This window comes from Uranotaenia lowii, chromosome 2 (assembly GCF_029784155.1).
Source record: "Uranotaenia lowii strain MFRU-FL chromosome 2, ASM2978415v1, whole genome shotgun sequence".
Classification (NCBI taxonomy): Eukaryota; Metazoa; Arthropoda; class Insecta; order Diptera; family Culicidae; genus Uranotaenia; species Uranotaenia lowii.
The window spans coordinates 179,777,122-179,799,213 of NC_073692.1; the positions used below are offsets into that span (position 1 = coordinate 179,777,122).

General features: G+C 37.5%; 1 protein-coding gene across 9 annotated transcripts in view; it reads right to left on the reverse strand.

Annotated features, from left to right (window-relative positions):
• Window positions 1-22,092, reverse strand: part of LOC129744846 (phosphatidylinositol 3,4,5-trisphosphate 3-phosphatase and dual-specificity protein phosphatase PTEN) — a 231,443-nt gene that overhangs the window by 25,638 nt on the left and 183,713 nt on the right. For 6 of the 9 annotated variants that reach the window (XM_055737577.1, XM_055737578.1, XM_055737575.1 and 3 more), the window contains one exon: window positions 7,305-10,196. In XM_055737577.1, the coding sequence (XP_055593552.1) occupies window positions 8,292-10,196 (1,905 nt within the window). In that variant the 3' untranslated portion in view covers window positions 7,305-8,291. Of the gene's footprint in view, window positions 1-7,304; window positions 10,197-22,092 lie in introns of those variants that run through there. The other 3 variants (XM_055737584.1, XM_055737583.1, XM_055737582.1) reach the window with 1 other exon arrangement.

The following is a 22,092-nucleotide window of genomic DNA, read 5'->3' on the forward strand; positions in this document are numbered from 1 at the left end:
AAATAAATTTCAAAAAATCTGAAGAAATCATCAAATATAGTTTGTAAACATGAAATATTTTCCGTATTATTAGCTCAAAATAGATCATTTTTGCTCTAATATCTCTTTGGCTCTGAGGGTCCCAATTAAAAAAATCACATATTGAAAAGTTTTCGATGATTTCTCAAATATTAAAACCTAAAGCTTCCTTGTAATATTCTCAATCAAAAAATTTCTTCAAGTTTTAGATTAACACATGATTCCTTATAGGTGTGACCATAATAGTGTTCTTTACATTTTGTATTTTGGATTTTCAAAACTCTGGAACTCATATACATTAGACCTCATTAGAATATTTTCTGCTGGCTACCTTGGCGCAATTATAAATATAGTAGAATATTTAAAAAAACAACGGTTTTCCAGCATTCTCAATGAAAAAATAATTGCATAATTCCAACGGATTGTAAGGACTTTACTCGTGAACTTTTCTTTAAACATACGACTATCAAAAACAAAATGCTTCTTTCCTTTAAAATTTGAGAGTTGCGATTGAAATATTGAAACACGTTCACTTATCGTACATATTCCTGGTCAAAAATTTGCTAAAAAACGGTATAAATACCGATAAATCGGGACATGTGGAATTGCTCCCTTCCATCGATACACTCCATGTATATCTCGCATGTAGGGTTACCAATGTGCCAGATTTTTGAGGATTTGCTTGATTTTTCGAGGTCCATCCTGATAACCTATTAAGCCTCCATTTTTCCTGATTTTGCCTGAACTCACTGAAGTCCTTTTAAGGTATTTTGAGAGTTTTATCTCGATATCTGGCTTGTTTTTCAACCGTACAAGTCAACAATTTTACAATTTGTACAAAATTTATTGTCTAATAAACCTTGTAACGTTACTCAAATTTGATACTCAGATTGAAGCAATGATTTTTGTGATATTCAAGGTCAAAGAAAATAATTGATGAAACATGCTTCGTGAAAAAAGCTGCAGCTCTGCTACCAATTGCACAAGAACATTTTTCGCTTCGCATTTCGCTTAGTGCATAAGAAATTTGATGTTAAAAGCTTTATGTTGGACAGATGGCCACAAAAAAAATAAAAAAGAAGTGTAAAACCCGCACTTTTCAATTGATCAACCGTCGAAATTGGTTCAGTCACTGCAGAAAATTTATGGACGGTGGATTAAAAAATGGAGGTAATTTTACATAATTTGGCATCATTTGAAAATACGAAACATATATTTTTTGACGAATTTTTAAAGGTAACTGGTTTTTTTACTATTTGTTAACATGCGTTTTTTTTTGCTATGAAAACAACTATATCTAACGAAATTACAAGTTGCCTTTGCATTACTTTATGTAAAAATATGAACTGAATTTGTTATCATAAATTTCATTTTCAATTTCGAATATTATATCTGATCGAGCTTTTAGAATGAATGTCACTGCGGAACCATAATATTAAATTCGGAACTGGAATCCCATTTCTGCTCCGCAACAGATTAAAACATTTAAGGACGACCAATGTTGTTTATTTTCCAATCCTCTGTGGATGGGCATAGAATGCTCTTCGAATTTATTTTCATCCTAACTGTGTAAAGCTCTAAATTCATGACTCATTTTCATCATCGTATGGAAAAACTAACTGGCGATATTTTATTTCAGAGCTAAGAAACAACACAACAATAAAAATCTCAACAGCCTGAAATAAGCGGAAATTTCCCCATTTTGGAATGAGCGATTACTTGTTATTCTCTCTTGATGGATGAATCTTTCGTACAGATTAATTGGTATTTTAATTTTTTTATCACCCATTATTTTGGAGCCATTGAGATCCTTTATGTGTTTGTGTTCCTTTTAAAAAAAAATACACACGCACGCACAAATGCAATAATGGCTTAGTAAATCATCGAACTGAATCGATACATACCAGGAAAAAGGAGTCTAGAATAAGGTTGCCAGAATTTTTTCAGCGCGTATCCAGGCCAGGCAAACCGGGCAATTTTTATATAAAAACCTGGCAAAATCCGGGTATTCGATTTCAAATTGACGACCATAAATCCGGGCATTATCCGGGCAAATTTTCTCAAAACTAAGAAATTCCTCAACAAAAATCAAGAAAAAAATGAAAACAAAATGTTTTTCATCAAGATTTTGAACCGTTTTATAGGCTTCCAATAAACCTTTCAAGATTATTTGCATAAAACTTGCTCAAAAAATTTCGTTTTGGAGGTGTTCGTTGTTTTTTTTTTGTTTAATTTGCCAAATAAAGTGAAGAAATCCGGGCAAAATCTGGGCATTTTTCAATGAAATCCGGGCAACCTGGCCGGACCGGACTGTTCTCAAATTTGGTATTGAATATCCGGACAAACTCGCATAAAACCGGGCAATTTGGCAACCTTAGTCTAGAACTCATAATTTATGACTCATATCACCATGATCGATAGCCCAAAATGGACCTTGATCTATAACCTTTCCCCTACTAACAAAACCCTTTCCTTGGATATTTAAATATAGATTCGCAGACGTATAGACGGTTTCTATAGTTGGTGATATTGACTAACCATCGTTTCTAAATTTTTTCAAAATTATTCTTTGGAAAAAAAAAATGAACAAAAGGTTGTGAAATTGATCCTATGAAGTATCCTACTAACAATCCCTCCTTCATTCCTCCTTGACTACTAGGACGTGGCCGGCGTCGTTATTGATCATTTTCAAAGGGAGAGCATGAGTTTTGTGCATTGTGAATGAACTGCTAATCCCAAGCACCATTCTTTTGGTCCTTGCACAAAATTAATGGCCTCGATCAATCACGAAGTAGCAACCATTGGCGAGGTAGATCTTGTTCTGCTTAGCCACGCCAGCGATCATGGAATTTGAAGTGCGTAAGTTGAACAAAGTCTAATCAAATATGTTATCTGAAGTTTTAAATAAATGATCATATATAAGCACTTCAAGTTCAATGATTTAAGGTGGATATGAGTAGTCAACTAAGCTAAGCTAAGCTAAGCATATCACCATGATCGATAGCTAAACCTTTTTGTAAGAAAGACAAAACAAAAGTCATCAGTTCGCCTTATTTTTTATCGAAGCCTGATTTATCCTGAATTTTAAAGTCACGGTTTCCTGAGTTTTGGAAAAAAAAATGTTGGCAACCCTGCCTGGCAGACGAAAGTAATTCTCACTCGTTCCTCTTACCGCTAGAAGCGCAAAGTGCGTCAGTCAGAGATGAAAATGTGCCTGATTTTTCAGGATTTGCCTGATTTTTCGAGGCTTAGCCTGCAAACCTGATAAGCCAATGGATTTTCCTGCTTTTTAAAAATAAGATTTTTCATGATTTTTGCGAATCTGATGAAAAATGGGTAGTACTGCAAAAGAGCCCATTGCTGAAGTAAAACTGTGGATCGACGACCAAAAAAAAGGTCATCCCTTTTGAGTGACATTTCCGTTACTTGACGTAGCCTGATTTTTTTTCACATCAGTCCCTGATTTTTGGAAAAAAATGTTGGCAACCCAGAGATGCCAATGTGCCTAATTTTTCAGAATTTGCCTGATTTTCCGAGGCTCAGCCCGACAACCTGATAAGCCATTGAATTTCCCTGATTTTTAAAAATTAAGCCTGATTTTGCCTAATTTTTTGGAATGTGATGAACAATGAGTAGTAAGGAACTGCATTGGAAGTGCGCTGCGCTGCAGTGAAAATGTGGATCGACGGCCAAAAAAAAAGGTTATCTTTTAAGCGAAATTTCTGTTACGTCGACGTATCCTAATTTAAATTTTCCCCAGTCCCTGATTTTTGAAAATTAAAAAAAATGTCGGCAACCTTGCCCGTAGAGCGTTCATTTCTCGTTTCAGAGAAGAGTGAGAGGTAAAAAAAACTCCCAGGGATAGGGTTGCCATCCGTCCTGCTTTTTTTTGGAAATGTCCCGCCGTCCCAAAAGTTTTCAAAAAAATATGCTTAAGTTTTCTAGATTTATTGATTTAATTGCTAAACCCAAACTCCACAAACCACAAATAGGAAGTCAGAGTTTTCTTTGATCACTAAGTTCTATAAAAATTATATTCTTAAAGTTATCGATAAAAGTCACATTTAAGTATTTGATTAGAGTGCTAAACATCTGTTTGATCTTTACAACTCACGAAGCCCCACGAGATTTAATTTTTTATGAAAAATTAATTTTTCATGAATGTACCTCATCTCATCTATACATATCAGAAGATTCTATTTGATTTGATATGAAATGAAACATAATACTTATTTCATTCAAAGCATCTTTATTATTCAAAAAAAGTTTTTTGATAAGTATGACATGATTTTTATCATTTATTCACCCTTTAGAAAGCAACCTAGCTTTAAGAAAGGGTTTGTGTCGAGAAGCTCTTCTCTGGCAACTTTCTAGTTTTGCTGCATGGCGAAATATGTAGCTTTTCAGTTAACTAAAAAAAATCCTTAAAGCTTGAAGTGCTAAGACTCCATGCTAATTCGCACTAAAATGAATTCATTTGATTGGTAAATAAATTTTCAAAATTTCGAGATGTTCTCCGTGTCTTATCAAAATTTGTGTGACTTTTAAAGTAAAGCAAATTATTCATGCTAACAAAAATAATGAAAATGAAAGCATTATTCAAACAGTTGTTTTGTATTGACATTCAAAAGCAAGTATGGTGAAAATGTAGAGAATATCTACAGATTTTCAAAAAAAAATCAATTTGTTTCATTTTTTTTGTTTCAATCTACGTTATTATAAAAAAATCGAGTCATTTGCACTATTTTTATCCAAAAATGCAGTTGGCGGAAAAGCATTGAAAACCTTTAAATTTATTCGATATTAACTCCTGGGTTGAAAATTTATTTATAACTATAAACGCACTGCACTTTTCTACCCAAAGTATCTACCAAAAACATACAAACATTGTACAAACCATGACATTTTCTAACACATTTTCAAATGTTCCTCTTTTTCGGCTGTGTCTCGCTTATTTCTCAAAATGTACCGCTTTTTTGAAAACTATCTGGCAAGTCTACCCTAGGAGGGGATTTACATCTTTGAGACAGAGGTTCACTAGACTAAGTCGATTTGAGGTGATTGTTGAGTTTCTCAAACCCTGAGGTCTAAAAAGCTTTGTTCTGGTTCAAATCTCATCCATGATTATTTGCAGAATTTTTAAATAACGTTTACATGAGTAAATTTAACTTTATAGGTTTGTATGAGAAAATTGAATATTGTGTACTGAAACATCAACATCATATTTGTTTCTTCTGTGAAACCGAGCCTGCTGATGGTTTTTGTGAAGATTTATAATTTTTTTAAAGGGAATTTTCTGTTGTACAACTTTGTCGAGAATTTCGTATTATATTAGGCAAAAAAGTTATTTATTGTTTAGCAGAGGTTTGTCTGTTGGTACTGAAAAACAATAAATTTTATAGACATCACTGCTCGTGCCTCGCGAAATATTTCATGAAAATAGTCATGCAATACCTCGTTAGGCGCTCAGTAGTGATGCCAATTGAATTTATTGTTTTTCAATGCCGAAAGATATACCCCCCTTCAACAGCTTATGACATTTTTGTCTAATAAGATACGAAGTTACGGTCTTTGAAAAAGTTGTTCAGCAGAAAATTTCCTTTAAAGAAATTATAAATTGGCACAAAAACCATTAGCAGGCTCGGTTCCACAGGAGAAACATATTGATGTTGATTTTTTATAACAAATTATAAAATTTTTCCATACAAACGTCAAAGTTCAAATTTACTCATGTAAACGTTACTAGAAAATTCAGCAAAAAATCAAGGATGAGTTTTTAACCAAAACATAGCTTTTTAAACCCCAGGGTTTGAGAAACTCAACAATGATCCCAAATCGACTCTTCTTATTCCTTCTTGCCACTTAAAGATTGGGAGCAGATTTTAGCTCCTTGGGTGTTTGCTCTCTAATGAGTCCGAAGCCTAGTTAAAAATGCCATTTTTTTAGTTTTTATAAGAATCTCGTTCATGCCTAAAAATGTGAATACAGGATATCCAGTGAAAGTGTACAACTTACTCAAATACTTAAGAACATATTTTATACAAAAAATCACTCGTACAAAAGTTAGGGTTACAAAACTGAAAATTGAAGATGTTTTCTAATTGGCCTAACTTGGAAACGTTTATTGATATAATAACTTTATTGATTAAGTTGCAAGAATTGGTACAAGCTAAAAACTTTTCTCAGACATTATAGCTATAAACTGGACATTAAAACAGTAATTTTTTTTTTATCTCACTGCTAGATGGTTTCATCAATTTTTTAAAAGAATAATTCTATAGCCCTTGTAATGTTTGTCATTTGTCTCAAAGACACTCCAGGTATAAAACGCATAGTTTCGGCAGGAAATAGCTTTGATCGGCTTTTCCATGTTCATATTTTACCCCTGTGCGTAGAAGTTGAACTCGTGGTGTAGATTTTTTTTCATAGGCTAAACCACGAGCCTGACTCGTTGTAAGGAATTTGTTCGTAGAAAATGTTACGAGTCAGGCATTTGCCCTCCGCAGAGAGATTAGGAAAAAAATAGAAATGAATAGTTAACAAAATATCGAATTCTATTGGATTCATTCCGATAAGCTGTTTCAAGTGAAGAGTGCATAAGATTGGTCAACATGGCTAGAACATAGATATATGAGAGAAATTTTGAAATTTTTTTATTTGTTTGTGCGAGTATATTAAAAACCCAAAAATCACCGCTAGGAATTACAATCATAACAGAAATAAACAAAAAAAAACCTAACGCTCAAATGAATGAATGATTAATAACTGATTCGCGGAAGACCAATCGCTTGTAACATTCGGTGGTGAACGACTAATAATTTCGGGTCCATGAATGAATGACTGAGAGCAGGCACCCTACCCTAATGTTGTGTCACACCGAAAACATACAAACACACAAGCCATCAACAAGTGAGGTGGTGGACTTACTAGGAGGTTCAGTAAAAGAAACGTCTACCAGTTCTGAAGAGGTTCCAAAACCAACCGCTGACATGGGTGCTGACGTTTCTTCCTGTATTCGTGGCTCTTTTCTTGGTTATCACAGCGAGATATTTCGTAGTAGTTTTGTTTGGGGTTCATTTATTCCTACACGTGGGTTTTCGAAGGTGCGCTTGTTGGTCGATTAAGTCAATATTTTGTAGATTAGTGGGTTGTGTACGTATGAGTTTCTCTTTTAATTCTAGCGCGTTGAATCCTTAACGCGAATTCTGAAGTTGTTAGTGAGTCGATTCGCTTGAAACTAACGGCAAAGGGTGGTGTTACCTTGGTTTGGAGTGGAAGAATGAGAAAAAGAACCCGATAGAATGTTTGCCAGCGTGATCAAGCTTGAAGTACCAGTTCTAAGACGTATTATTTAGAGAAAGCAGTTCAATGAAAGGTTCCTAAAGCAAATTTTAACAAATTGATTCAATGGATTTAAAAAATTATTACTATTATGGATGTAGGAGCCGATGAGAATTTTGCCAATTCAATGATGCTGGTATCAACAACTACGATGAGAAAGCCCCCTCGGAAATTATAAACAGAAGACGTAAGGACAAAATGAAAAGCTACGGTTTTTGTTTGAAGGCAAAGATCGTTCTTATTTATCATTTTCGTTTGTTTGTTTCCTTAATCATCAGTGTGTATAATAATAAGTGGTGTATAAAAGAATAGTTGATTCTATAGTACCTAAGCTTCTACAACAAAATAAAATAATAAAATATAATCTCTTGACACTTAAACCGACCTTTAAACGCTCGCTTTGGGTGATCATCTTTGTTTGAAACGGATTTTAAACAGCTAAAACTAAATCGACTTGACCATCCACATACGCGAACTGAACAAAGCTCGGTTCCAGATTGTTCCCTAACTTATTTATTAGTCGTTTCGGTAAGGCTTTTCTTAAACTTCAACATAACAAAGAAAGCAAAACGAAAAAAAAACAAAGCTAAAGAGGCTCAAGTTTCGGTAGCACTTGGCGGGATTGATTTTCCTAACTATATCTCACTATCAACGGTTACTGCATCTAAGGGCTAAAACTAGTAAGATCACGCAATAACGAAAGAACACAAATTTGTAACCGATCCACGAACGATCAAACAGGTCCAAGCACCTGGACCGTATGGTAAACATCCGACGGACACACAGAGTACGCATACATACATAAGGGATTAATGTGATGGAGGCAACAAACACACAGCACAGCCGTAAAATCAGAGAAGATTTGGAGAAGATCTTCTTTGAAGCAACGAGTTTCAAATTAAAAATAGTCCAAATAATAGCGGAGGCATTTGTCATTCTGGTTTGCCACCAGCAGGAGCCTGTGGTGGGTCCTGTTCCTTGGAGGTTTTCGTAGGTGTTGAGGTAGGAGATTGGGAGGCGGGATTGGCGGTTCTCATGACCGACTTCAATTCCTGGCCCAGCTCCCGCAGCGAAAAAGGTGAACATCGGTTGGAGCGCAACGCTAGGGGACTGGATTTGGTCGAGTTGCTGGCAGAAGGCACCTGAAGCTCGTTGTCGGACGATGATTTTCGGGAGCCAACGATGCTCTGAAGGATCCGATCACAGAAACTAGTGTTTTCCGATTTCGGCAGAAGGCTATAGGATCTGGGGGAAGGTGGACTTTCTATTGGGGTTTTACTATCACATGCGCTTTTCTCGACAGATTCTTCTTCGATAGACGGTTGAGACACAGATGGAAGGGACATTTCTGGAAAGACTTTCGCGGTCGGGGACTGGACAGGACTAACTTCGAAACCGATTTTAGGTTTGCCTTTCTCATTGGGCTTTGCTATCACAACAGGGCATTCAACTTCTTCCAGGGTAGGAAAAGGCTTGCGGTTGAGATTCTGCTTCATCAGATGCCCGGGACTTTTGGATGGCGATTCGTAGCTTAGCTGTTTATCACAAATCGATGAGTAATAGTCCAAAGAAGAAGGGAATATTTCTTCAGAAGATTCAGAAGGTTGAACAGAAACTTTCGGTAAAACATGCGCCTCTTCTTCTACCACGGCTCGATGTCCAACCTTAGAAACGGAAACCCTTCCGGGAAAAGAAGTTAGCAGAACTTCTTTCATGTTGGGGTCACTTCGCATAGATTTCAACCATCTGAGCTTGTAGAATCGATTCTTACCGCTCGTAACTTTACCCTGACTGGTTGTGGACCCAATAGACCCATTTGAAACATTAGACCCGTACTCTCGAGTCCCGGAAAAACTGGTAAAGTTGTTAGACTTGAAAGATTTTTTCTTTTGTGTTTTCTTCCTCATTCCAATCGACAAAGGCCAGGATATGTTGTTAGTGGTTGAAGTCGTTAGTGGCTTAACGCCGGAGAAAATCTTCCCGTTTTGACTCTTGTGATCGGTTACGCTACTCGGCACTGGACTGAGTAACGCGAAATTTTGAACTGAATTAGTACTTTCTACTGCTACCGAGGCCGGTAGTTTGCTACTACTGCTACTACTGTTTCTACTGCTACTAGCTGCCACTATCGGCAGATTAGCCACTACGTTTGGACTGCTAGTAGGTCTACTATTGCTTTCGCTAGCCTTACGTTCTACGAACGACGAACCACTACTACTACTGCTAAAAACGGAAGGGAAATCGGTTTTTGGCGATCTAGGCGGTGGCAATCTATGAAACTCGCTACCAAGACCGGCACAGCTGCCGTAGTAATAGTTATCATTCCGATAGTACAATAGTTTGTTAGCAGAAGAATCATCTTCATCATCTTGGGGAGGAGCTAGCAGTAGTGTAGGACACTCACCGGAATCCCAGCCTTCCTCCTCGGTCGACGACTCCGAGCTGGACGTTTCCGAGTACTCGACGCAGCTGTGGTTGTTCTCATCCAACTGGTTGTGGTTGTTGTGATTGTTCTGATGGTTATTCCCGAGGGGTGCTCTAGCCAATCCGGGCTGCCGGTACGGATCGGAAGTGCTGTTGTTCAGCTGCTGCCGGTGCGGTGGATGGAACTGTGACGGAACCTGCGGATGCAGCACCGTCTGGGGCGGTAGGTTGCAGTTGATCAGCGGCGAGGAGGGTGAATGGATCACCAACAGACCACCGCCATCGGTCGGTGAAGTTGTATTCGTCATCTGCATCTGGATGGACCCCGGAGGTGGTGAGGATGGATGGCATTTTTGAAGACTAACACTTTCCGAATATTTACCCGCCGGTACCGTCTGCAGTACCATTTGGACCTGAGGGAGAAAGAAGGGAAATTGGATTTTGAACATGAAACTTGAATACGGCTTTTGATCGTCAGCCTTTATACTGATTCTAGAACAAAACTTCGGATTTCAAAACTTTTAAAACTAAACCTATCCTGAAATTGAATCCCGATCTTGCAATATGAACTTCGAGCCTGATCTTAGATAATGCGTTGCCACGATTTAAACCAAAATTGTCTTATTCTTAAGCTTACAGTTAAAGAATTTCTTAATGAAAATTACGTATTATGACTGAGTCCACCATCCACCTATGGACTGTTCGTAAACATTGAAAAATTTTTTGCGTACTTTCGAGTGTCTTGAATAGTTAGGATACTGAAATCTCAAAGCGATTGCCGTAACGATGTACCACGATATTCCAGCGAAATGACTCTATCGCTGGCAATTCTTGCAAGATCTCAAACAGAAATTCTGGAAAATCTGGATGACCCACTATCTACATTTGCTACAACAACGTCAAAAAACTTCAAACAAACAACGTTTAAAGAAGGATCTCTGGTGCTGCTGGTCCACGAAAACCTTCCACCACTACAGTGGGTGAGGATGGCCACACTCGTCTTGAGCTGCTCAATGGAAAAACTACAACGAAATCTGTCTACTGCCGCTGGACACCTAGGAGGATTGGTGTCATCCTGAATCTTGAAATCGTTCAGTTCAACGCCGGGAAGAATGTTAGTTCCGGCCACACTTCCCGATAGAGAGAAATTTTTACCAAGTATTTTTGCTTTCCATAAGAGCACCTGTATATTTGATCTATTCTTGGGTCTAATTTATACAAGAGTTGAACCAACAAAATAAGATCCAATCCAGTAAAGAAAATTGCAACCCCATTTGTGATTTATTAACTGTCACTAGGCACTTTGGAGACCCCTGAGCCCTTCGCTGATTCCAGCCAGCGTCATCAGTCGTCCCGGCTCTGAGTTCTCCAGCCTGTGAATTCAGGCAAGTATGGTTGGTACCCCTGATTGCATTCCTGTGCCTGCTGATATTCTACCTTTTAGTGCACGTCTCTAAAGATCCGCTCCGGGTCATTTAGATCCCATAACCCTTTACTACCAGAATGTCGGACGTATTAATTCCTGCCTGACCGACTAACTGCTCGCAACTTCGTGTTCCTGCTATGACTTCATCGCCTTCACGGAAACGTGGCTGAATGACCGCACACTATCCAATCAGTTCTTCGGCCCTGATTATGCAGTGTTTCGCTGTGTCAGCACTAAGTCCAGTGAAAGCGGGGTGTTACTTGCTGTAAAGTCGAATCTCTCAGCGCAGCTGATCGACAATAATTGCTGGTGCGATCTGTAACTTGTGTGGATTCGTATTGATCTTGTTGACCGAAAATTGCACCTATGTGTACTATACCTGCCACCCGATCGCTCAAGAGTTGTTGTCTCGCTGCATCTTCGAAGTTAGTCATTACCTACCTACCTACCTACCTACCTACCTAAGGGTCCGGCGCCGATTGACCGACGCATACGGCTGAGATAAAAGATCTCCACTGCTGGCGATCCGGAGCCAGCGTCTTCACTTACTGCCAAACAATGTTCTCGTCAACTGTGCGGATTTCAGCAGCTAGACTTCGCCGCCACGAGCTTTTGGGAATGCCTCTTCTTCGATGCCCATCTGGATTTCAGTCAAGCGCCTCTCTGCAAATCTCGTTTTCATCTCTTCGCAGCGTGTGCCCAATCCATCTCCAATCGAATCTCGATTTCTAGCGCCTTTTGATGACACCGGCGATGAAGTTCAACGTTTGAGATCCAGTTGCCAGGCCACCAAGCGCGGATGATGTTCCGCAGGCAGCGATTCACAAAAACTTGCAGTTTTCGCGTCGTCACCGCATATGTGCACCAAGTTTCACACCCGTACAGCAATACGGATTTGACGTTTGAGTTGAAGATTCGGATCTTAGTTCGTAGAGAGATCTGGCGTGAGCGCCAGATGTTTCGGAGACTCGCAAACGCAAATCGGGCTTTTCTGATCCGGGTTTCGATGTCCTTCTTGGTACCACCATCAGGCGTAATCTTAACTACCAAGATACTGGAAGCACTCCACTGTCTCAACCTGTTGTCCAGCTACCACAAAATTGGAACGATTTTCTGTGTTTATTTCCATCGACTTGGTCTTTCCGACATTGATTTTGAGACCTGCTGCCTTGGAGCTTTCGGTGAGGTCATCGAGTTTGCTCTGCATGTCTTGTTGTGTTTGGGCGAGCAAAACAATATCGTCTGCCAGGTCAAGGTCGTTCAGTTGGTCAATTGCTGAAGGATTCCACGGCAATCCTCGGTTTGGTCTACAGTCAATCGATCCAGTCAAGATCTCATCCATTACGACGAGCAAAAGCAGCGGTGACAAAATACATCCTTGTCTCACCCCAGCAGTTACCGGGATTGGTTCGGACAAAAAACCGTCGTGCGAGACGTTGCACGAAAATGCCTCGTACTGTGCTTCGATGAGATGGACTAGTTTTTGGATGGACCCCTCGTCGTCTAAGAGCAACCCAGATGTTTTCGTGGTTCAGTCGGTCAAATGCTTTTTCGAAATCAATGAACACCAGCAGAAGAGAGTCCTGGAATTCGTTGATTTGTCCCAGTATTAGTCGTAGCGTTGTGATGTGGTCCACACATGTGCGTCCGGATCTGAATCCAGCTTGTTGCCGTCGGAGTGTAGCATTGATTTTCTCCTGGATCCTGTTCAGGATCACTTTACAGAGTACTTTGAGGGTTGTACAAATCAAAGTTATGCCACGTCAGTTACCGCACTCTGTCAGGTCTCCTTTCTTCGGGACCTTTACGAGGATACCCTGCATCCAGTCGGCCGGGAATGTTGCAGTATCCCAGATGTCAGCGAAAAGACGGTGCAACATTTGTGCTGATAGGGCAGGGTCGGCTTTCAGCATTTCAGCAGGGATGCAACCGATCCCATGTGCTTTGTTGGATTTCATGTTTTTGATTGCCGCTTCTATTTCAGCCAGCGAGGGCGCTTCCGAGTTGACGCCATTAATGCGACTTACTGAGGGCGCCTCGAGCTGCGGGTTCTGTTGGCCATTGCTATTTGTAACTAGGAAAAGTTGTTCAAAATGCTCAGTCCAACGCTTGAGCTGATCTGTTCGATCTGTCAGCAGCTGACCTGCTCGGTTTTTCAGCGGCATTCTTGCATTAGTCCTTGCACCACTAAGGCGGCGAGAAATTTATATATATAAAAAGCAATTTCTGTATGTTTGTTTATTTGTTTGTTTGTTTGTTTGTTTGTTTGTCCTCTATAGACTCAGCCGTCTTAAGAGCTAGAGAGCTGAAATTTGGCATGGATACTCATTAGGACCAGGAAGGATGAAAAATGTTTTCAGATTTTTGGATGACCCCTTCTGAAGGGGGTCGTCCATACAAGACAAATATTGTTTTCACGATATTGACGTTATTTTTCGTCGGATTGTGTTGAAAATTTGCACAAGAGTGTATTGAAAGACGAGCAATCGATTTCAGGTGTCAAATTTTGTGTAAGGGGACAGGGGTCGTCCATATTAACTGTTTGCTGTTTTTGCGACATTGACGTTATTATACATCGTATTCAGATGAAAATTGGTATACGATAGTTTTGAGTGACGTGCAATCGATTTGAGGTATCGGGGGGTCGTCCATATTATATTTTCAGTATCTTAGCGATAGTGTCGTTTTTATACATCGGATTGGGATGAAAATTTGCACATAGGAGTTATTAGAGACGAATAACTGATTTCACTTATCCAAACTAAAATCAGGGGTCGACCAAAGGGGTCGACAATGTCAACTATTCACTGTTGATGCAATATTGTCGTTATTATAAATCGGATTCAGACGAAAATTGGTACACGAGGGTTTTGAGAGATGAGCAATGGATTTCAGGTAATCAATTCAGTTTAAGGGGCCGGCAAAGGGGGTCGTCCATATAAACCTTTCAATATTTTTGCAATATCGACCTTATTATACATCGGATTGGGATGAAAATTTCCAAACGGTAGTTTTCAGGGACGAACAATCGATCTCAGATGTCAAATATTTTGCCAGGGGTCGACGAAAGGGGTCGTCCATATAAATTAATTTTTCACTATTTTTAGCAATATTGACGTTATTTTACAATCGATTGCTTTGAAAATTTGCACACGGAAATTTTGAGGGAAGGGCAATTGATTTCAGATATCAAAGATTGTATAAAAGGAGTTTATTATCATTGTATCACCGAAAGGAGTTTATCATTTTGGCAATAATTGCGTTGTTATTCAACGATCGAGTTGAAATTTATACACGTTTTATTTGGATGGACAATTGATTCCTGATTTCAAATTTAGTAGCAGACGATAGAAAAAGTGATCGTCCAATATTTTTGCAATTTATATTAGTTAACAATAAATTCGGAAGTGGATCTGGAAAATGCTTGGCTACTGACTTTCAAACAAACTTTTCATGACATATTCCAAGTTGAAAGCGAAACGGAGTTCGTATGGGATCAGCTAGTATCATATAATAATCGGATATCTCCAATGGCGGCGGCTCTTTCTCCCTCTTCGGCTAGGGAGTTTGTCCAGGCTCTCTTGTCTCGTCTACAAGCTCGTTTAACTGCCTTTTTCAGCTCTGCATATCGTAAGCGGGCGGCTGCTTTGGCTGACCTCGTAAGCGGCAGTCTTTAATTGCGGAGTACTTCCTTGGAGACGGGCCTATCTCACGTGTGAACTAGTTAAAGATCTTTGCGCAATCTTAGATCAGCGCCTGGAATTTGAGACACACACCAAATAAGTGATTGACAAAGCATCCAGAAATCTCAATTTCATTTTTAGAGAGGCGAAGGACTTCAAGGACGTGTATTGCCTGAAAAGCTTATGAATACGCATCAGCTGTCTGATCCCTACTACCAGAACGGTGTCGATCGGCTCGAGGCGCCCTTAGACACCTGAATTGGCAAGACCCTTTTCGATTCCGCCTCATAGATATCGATACTCTTCAAGCCCGCAGACAAGCAACACGTGCCTCATTCGTCGCCGACCTCCTAACATCGCTAATCGACTGTCTCACGCTACTGGAGGCTATTCCGCTTAGTGAACGACCCTTAGAAATCAGGATCTTCAATTGTACATTCCCTTTCGAATGAACAATTACGGAGCTAACAGCGCGCTCATCGGTGCAATGAGATCGTTCAACCGTTTTTAGGAGCATTTTGACTTTGACGTTTCGAGGGATGTTTTCCGGAAAAGTGATAAGGACCTTGAGAACCCCGTAGTTAGAATTACATGTTTTGTTTTTAATTTTAGGTAACCATTTGGATCAACATGTGATCCGTTCATCAGAAATAAATAACAAATAAACCTCGAAAATGGTTAAGAACTGCGTAGAATTGGATCGAAATCTGCTCAGTTTTGAACCATTTCTTATACTTGTTCGAATCAAAGTTGAATTGAAACTGGTATAATGAGCCACCAGTGCGGTTTCGATAGTCAGAATTTGGGTCTAAGCTAGGGCAACGCCAAAAAGAGTACATTGAGAAAGAGTTCCAAAATTTTGAAGTTAAACTATATGTATTAAAAACAATGATATTTTAGGTTATTCAAATACCACCAATTTTCTGGACGATATATGATTTACATGTCAAATGTTCAGAATTTTAAGTTCAATTATTCAAAGTTTTCTTTTTCATGCTGAGGAACCACCAAAAAGTTGATAAAAACTGTATTTCAAAAAGGGTTTTTGAAAGAGGCGTTTTTTTTTCATTCTTTAAAAACATGATTACTGATTTGTGTGCTTTCAATTTGTGCACTATTCTTTGAAGCAAGTTGTAGTTATATTGTTGAATATTATATTGTAGCATGTTGTTTACAGTCCGGGTTTTCACTGCATACTCCTCAAAGGCAGAGGTGCAAATGAACGTTCAGCGCAAACGTCGTCGAGAAAAAGTCGCAAGCTGATTATTTCTTGAAAAGGTTAAGATCAGCTACGACGCCTAACTTGTGGTTGAAAAAAATGAACGCATCGCAACGACGCTGTGGCACGATTGGTTCAAATGACTGCATCTCTTAAGTTCATTCCGATGCTTTGCGAACAGTTCGCCTACTGATTTTAAGGCGACGTCAACCGAAGGATCCGCTCGTTTGAATTTATCGGGGATAAGTACAAACGACCTTATCGAGATAGGGTCGTTTGAACATTCAATTGAATGTTCACTTTTGAACGTTCAATTGTATGTTCGTCTGATGCGTTCGGCAGCCTAAGGCAAGACGCCGAGCCGTGTTAGGATGGGATGGATTATCGATATGGTGCATTGCTTGCGTGTGGTGTTCGGACGTCGCTCGACGATTGAGGGTGTCGGGTGTCTTGTAGCGCGCGGATGACTAGGTAAAGAGAATGAGGCGCAGTTACAGTTTACTTTAAAAGTCCAATTTTACTGAATAAAATGCAAACCGCCCAACTACGGTTGGGCTTGTAAGAGATTGTTTATTCTTTTTCAATCCAATTTGCGGATATTGGCTGTTTGCTTTAGTTCTGAACCTTAAACTAAAGCAAACCATCATTATCCGCGAAATTTAATTTCAGGTTCAGTATGCATGAAAATCTGTTTTCAGATTTCAGATTCCCATTTCAGATTCAGATTTCAGATTCAAATTTCAGATTCAGATTTCAGATTCAGATTTCAGATTCAGATTTCAGATTCAGATTTCAGATTCAGATTTCAGATTCAGATTTCAGATTCAGATTTCAGATTCAGATTTCAGATTCAGATTTCAGATTCAGATTCAGATTTCAGATTCAGATTTCAGATTCAGATTTCAGATTCAGATTTCAGATTCAGATTTCAGATTCAGATTTCAGATTCAGATTTCAGATTCAGATTTCAGATTCAGATTTCAGATTCAGATTTCAGATTCAGATTTCAGATTCAGATTTCAGATTCAGATTTCAGATTCAGATTTCAGATTCAGATTTCAGATTCAGATTTCAGATTCAGATTTCAGATTCAGATTTCAGATTCAGATTTCAGATTCAGATGTCAGATTCAGATGTCAGATTCAGATTTCAGATTCAGATTTCAGATTCAGATTTCAGATTCAGATTTCAGATTCAGATTTCAGATTCAGATTTCAGATTCAGATTTCAGATTCAGATTTCAGATTCAGATTTCAGATTCAGATTTCAGATTCAGATTTCAGATTCAGATTTCAGATTCAGATTTCAGATTCAGATTTCAGATTCAGATTTCAGATTCAGATTTCAGATTCAGATTTCAGATTCAGATTTCAGATTCAGATTTCAGATTCAGATTTCAGATTCAGATTTCAGATTCAGATTTCAGATTCAGATTTCAGATTCAGATTTCAGATTCAGATTTCAGATTCAGATTTCAGATTCAGATTTCAGATTCAGATTTCAGATTCAGATTTCAGATTCAGATTTCAGATTCAGATTTCAGATTCAGATTTCAGATTCAGATTTCAGATTCAGATTTCAGATTCAGATTTCAGATTCAGATTTCAGATTCAGATTTCAGATTCAGATTTCAGATTCAGATTTCAGATTCAGATTTCAGATTCAGATTTCAGATTCAGATGTCAGATTCAGATGTCAGATTCAGATTTCAGATTCAGATTTCAGATTCAGATTTCAGATTCAGATTTCAGATTCAGATTTCAGATTCAGATTTCAGATTCAGATTTCAGATTCAGATTTCAGATTCAGATTTCAGATTCAGATTTCAGATTCAGATTTCAGATTCAGATTTCAGATTCAGATTTCAGATTCAGATTCAGATTTCAGATTCAGATTTCAGATTCAGATTTCAGATTCAGATTTCAGATTCAGATTTCAGATTCAGATTTCAGATTCAGATTTCAGATTCAGATTTCAGATTCAGATTTCAGATTCAGATTTCAGATTCAGATTTCAGATTCAGATTTCAGATTCAGATGTCAGATTCAGATGTCAGATTCAGATTTCAGATTCAGATTTCAGATTCAGATTTCAGATTCAGATTTCAGATTCAGATTTCAGATTCAGATTTCAGATTCAGATTTCAGATTCAGATTTCAGATTCAGATTTCAGATTCAGATTTCAGATTTCAGATTCAGATTTCAGATTCAGATTCAGATTTCAGATTCAGATTTCAGATTCAGATTTCAGATTCAGATTTCAGATTCAGATTTCAGATTCAGATTTCAGATTCAGATTTCAGATTCAGATTTCAGATTCAGATATCAGATTCAGATGTCAGATTCAGATGTCAGATTCAGATTTCAGATTCAGATTTCAGATTCAGATTTCAGATTCAGATTTCAGATTCAGATTTCAGATTCAGATTTCAGATTCAGATTTCAGATTCAGATTTCAGATTCAGATTTCAGATTCAGATTTCAGATTCAGATTTCAGATTCAGATTTCAGATTCAGATTTCAGATTCAGATGTCAGATTCAGATGTCAGATTCAGATTTCAGATTCAGATTTCAGATTCAGATTTCAGATTCAGATTTCAGATTCAGATTTCAGATTCAGATTTCAGATTCAGATTTCAGATTCAGATTTCAGATTCAGATTTCAGATTCAGATTTCAGATTCAGATTTCAGATTCAGATTTCAGATTCAGATTTCAGATTCAGATTTCAGATTCAGATTCAGATTTCAGATTCAGATTTCAGATTCAGATTTCAGATTCAGATTTCAGATTCAGATTTCAGATTCAGATTTCAGATTCAGATTTCAGATTCAGATTTCAGATTCAGATTTCAGATTCAGATTTCAGATTCAGATTTCAGATTCAGATATCAGATTCAGATGTCAGATTCAGATGTCAGATTCAGATTTCAGATTCAGATTTCAGATTCAGATTTCAGATTCAGATTTCAGATTCAGATTTCAGATTCAGATTTCAGATTCAGATTTCAGATTCAGATTTCAGATTGGAAATGGCCTTCCGCTCATTATGAGTTGATGTTTAACAGTACATTTACGACTAGCGCTTCAACGTTAACCCAATCATCTCATACTTATACACATTGAGCTTAAATATATTGAGTCCCAAATTCGTGGCGTACACAATATGATTAAGAATAATATTAATACAATATTAATATTAATGAAAAATATGATAATATTTTGTTCACAAGAACTATCAGTAAAATCAATGAAATGATTAACTGTTGGTAGTATATTTCAAACATGATTTACTTTTCAAATGCCAATTAAATTCCTTTTTATTCCGTCCCGATGGAATGAACACTTCGTACAGGAAATGACGTTTGGGTTGGTGGCAAAGGGGTCTGCACTTATACCCCTTCGGCTCCAAACAAAAAGTAATTTTCAGTAAGCAGGACTTCAAATATGAATCTGAAATCTAAACCCAAAATCTTAACCTTAATTCTAAAACTGAATACTTAATATGAAACCTGAATCCGATATCTGAATCAGGATCTGAAATTTGAAATCTAAATCAAAATATGATTCTGAAATATGAATGTAAAATCTCAATCTGAAATCTGAATCTGAAATCTGAATCTGAAATCTGAACCTGAAATCTGAATCTGAAATCTGAATCTGAAATCTGAATCTGAAATCTAAATCTGAAATCTGATTCTGAAATCTGAATCTGAAATCTGAATCTGAAATCTGAATCTGAAATCTGAATCTGAATCTGAAATCTGAATCTGAAATCTGAATCTGAAATCTGAATCTGAAATCTGAATCTGAAATCTGAATCTGAAATCTGAACCTGAAATCTGAATCTGAAATCTGAATCTGAAATCTGAATCTGAAATCTGAATCTGAAATCTGAATCTGAAATCTGAATCTGAAATCTGAATCTGAAATCTGAATCTGAAATCTGAATCTGAAATCTGAATCTGAAATCTGAATCTGAAATCTGAATCTGAAATCTGAATCTGAAATCTGAATCTGAAATCTGAATCTGAAATCTGAATCTGAAATCTGAATCTGAAATCTGAATCTGAAATCTGAATCTGAAATCTGAATCTGAAATCTGAATCTGAAATCTGAATCTGAAATCTGAATCTGAAATCTGAATCTGAAATCTGAATCTGAAATCTGAATCTGAAATCTGAATCTGAAATCTGAATCTGAAATCTGAATCTGAAATCTGAATCTGAAATCTGAATCTGAAATCTGAATCTGAAATCTGAATCTGAAATCTGAATCTGAAATCTGAATCTGAAATCTGAATCTGAAATCTGAATCTGAAACCTGAATCTGAAATCTGAATCTGAATCTGAAATCTGAATCTGAAATCTGAATCTGAAATCTGAATCTGAAATCTGAATCTGAAATCTGAATCTGAAATCTGAATCTGAAATCTGAATCTGAAATCTGAATCTGGAATCTGAAATCGGAAATCTGAATCTGAAATCTGAATCTGAAATCTGAATCTCAAATCTGAAATCTGAATCTGAAATCTGAATCTGAAATCTGAATCTGAAATCTGAATCTGAAATCTGAATCTGAAATCTGAATCTGAAATCTGAATCTGAAATCTGAAATCTGAATCTGAAATCTGAATCTGAAATCTGAATCTGAATCTGAAATCTAAATCTGAAATCTGATTCTGAAATCTGAATCTGAAATCTGAATCTGAATCTGAAATCTGAATCTGAAATCTGAATCTGAAATCTGAATCTGAAATCTGAATCTGAAATCTGAATCTGAAATCTGAACCCGAAATCTGAATCTGAAATCTGAATCTGAAATCTGAATCTGAAATCTGAATCTGAAATCTGAATCTGAAATCTGAATCTGAAATCTGAATCTGAAATCTGAATCTGAAATCTGAATCTGAAATCTGAATCTGAAATCTGAATCTGAAATCTGAATCTGAAATCTGAATCTGAAATCTGAATCTGAAATCTGAATCTGAAATCTGAATCTGAAATCTGAATCTGAAATCTGAATCTGAAATCTGAATCTGAAATCTGAATCTGAAATCTGAATCTGAAATCTGAATCTGAAATCTGAATCTGAAATCTGAATCTGAAATCTGAATCTGAAATCTGAATCTGAAATCTGAATCTGAAATCTGAATCTGAAATCTGAATCTGAAATCTGAATCTGAAATCTGAATCTGAAATCTGAATCTGAAATCTGAATCTGAAATCTGAATCTGAAATCTGAATCTGAAATCTGAATCTGAAATCTGAATCTGAAATCTGAATCTGAAACCTGAATCTGAAATCTGAATCTGAATCTGAAATCTGAATCTGAAATCTGAATCTGAAATCTGAATCTGAAATCTGAATCTGAAATCTGAATCTGAAATCTGAATCTGAAATCTGAATCTGAAATCTGAATCTGGAATCTGAAATCGGAAATCTGAATCTGAAATCTGAATCTGAAATCTGAATCTCAAATCTGAAATCTGAATCTGAAATCTGAATCTGAAATCTGAATCTGAAATTTGAATCTGAAATCTGAATCTGAAATGGGAATCTGAAATGGGAATCTGAAATCTGAAAACAGATTTTCATGCATACTGAACCTGAAATTAAATTTCGCGGATAATGATGGTTTGCTTTAGTTTAAGGTTCAGAACTAAAGCAAACAGCCAATATCCGCAAATTGGATTGAAAAAGAATAAACAATCTCTTACAAGCCCAACCGTAGTTGGGCGGTTTGCATTTTATTCAGTAAAATTGGACTTTTAAAGTAAACTTTAACTGCGCCTCATTCTCTTTACCTAGTCATCCGCGCGCTACAAGACACCCGACACCCTCAATCGTCGAGCGACGTCCGAACACCACACGCAAGCAATGCACCATATCGATAATCCATCCCATCCTAACACGGCTCGGCGTCTTGCCTTAGGCTGCCGAACGCATCAGACGAACATACAATTGAACGTTCAAAAGTGAA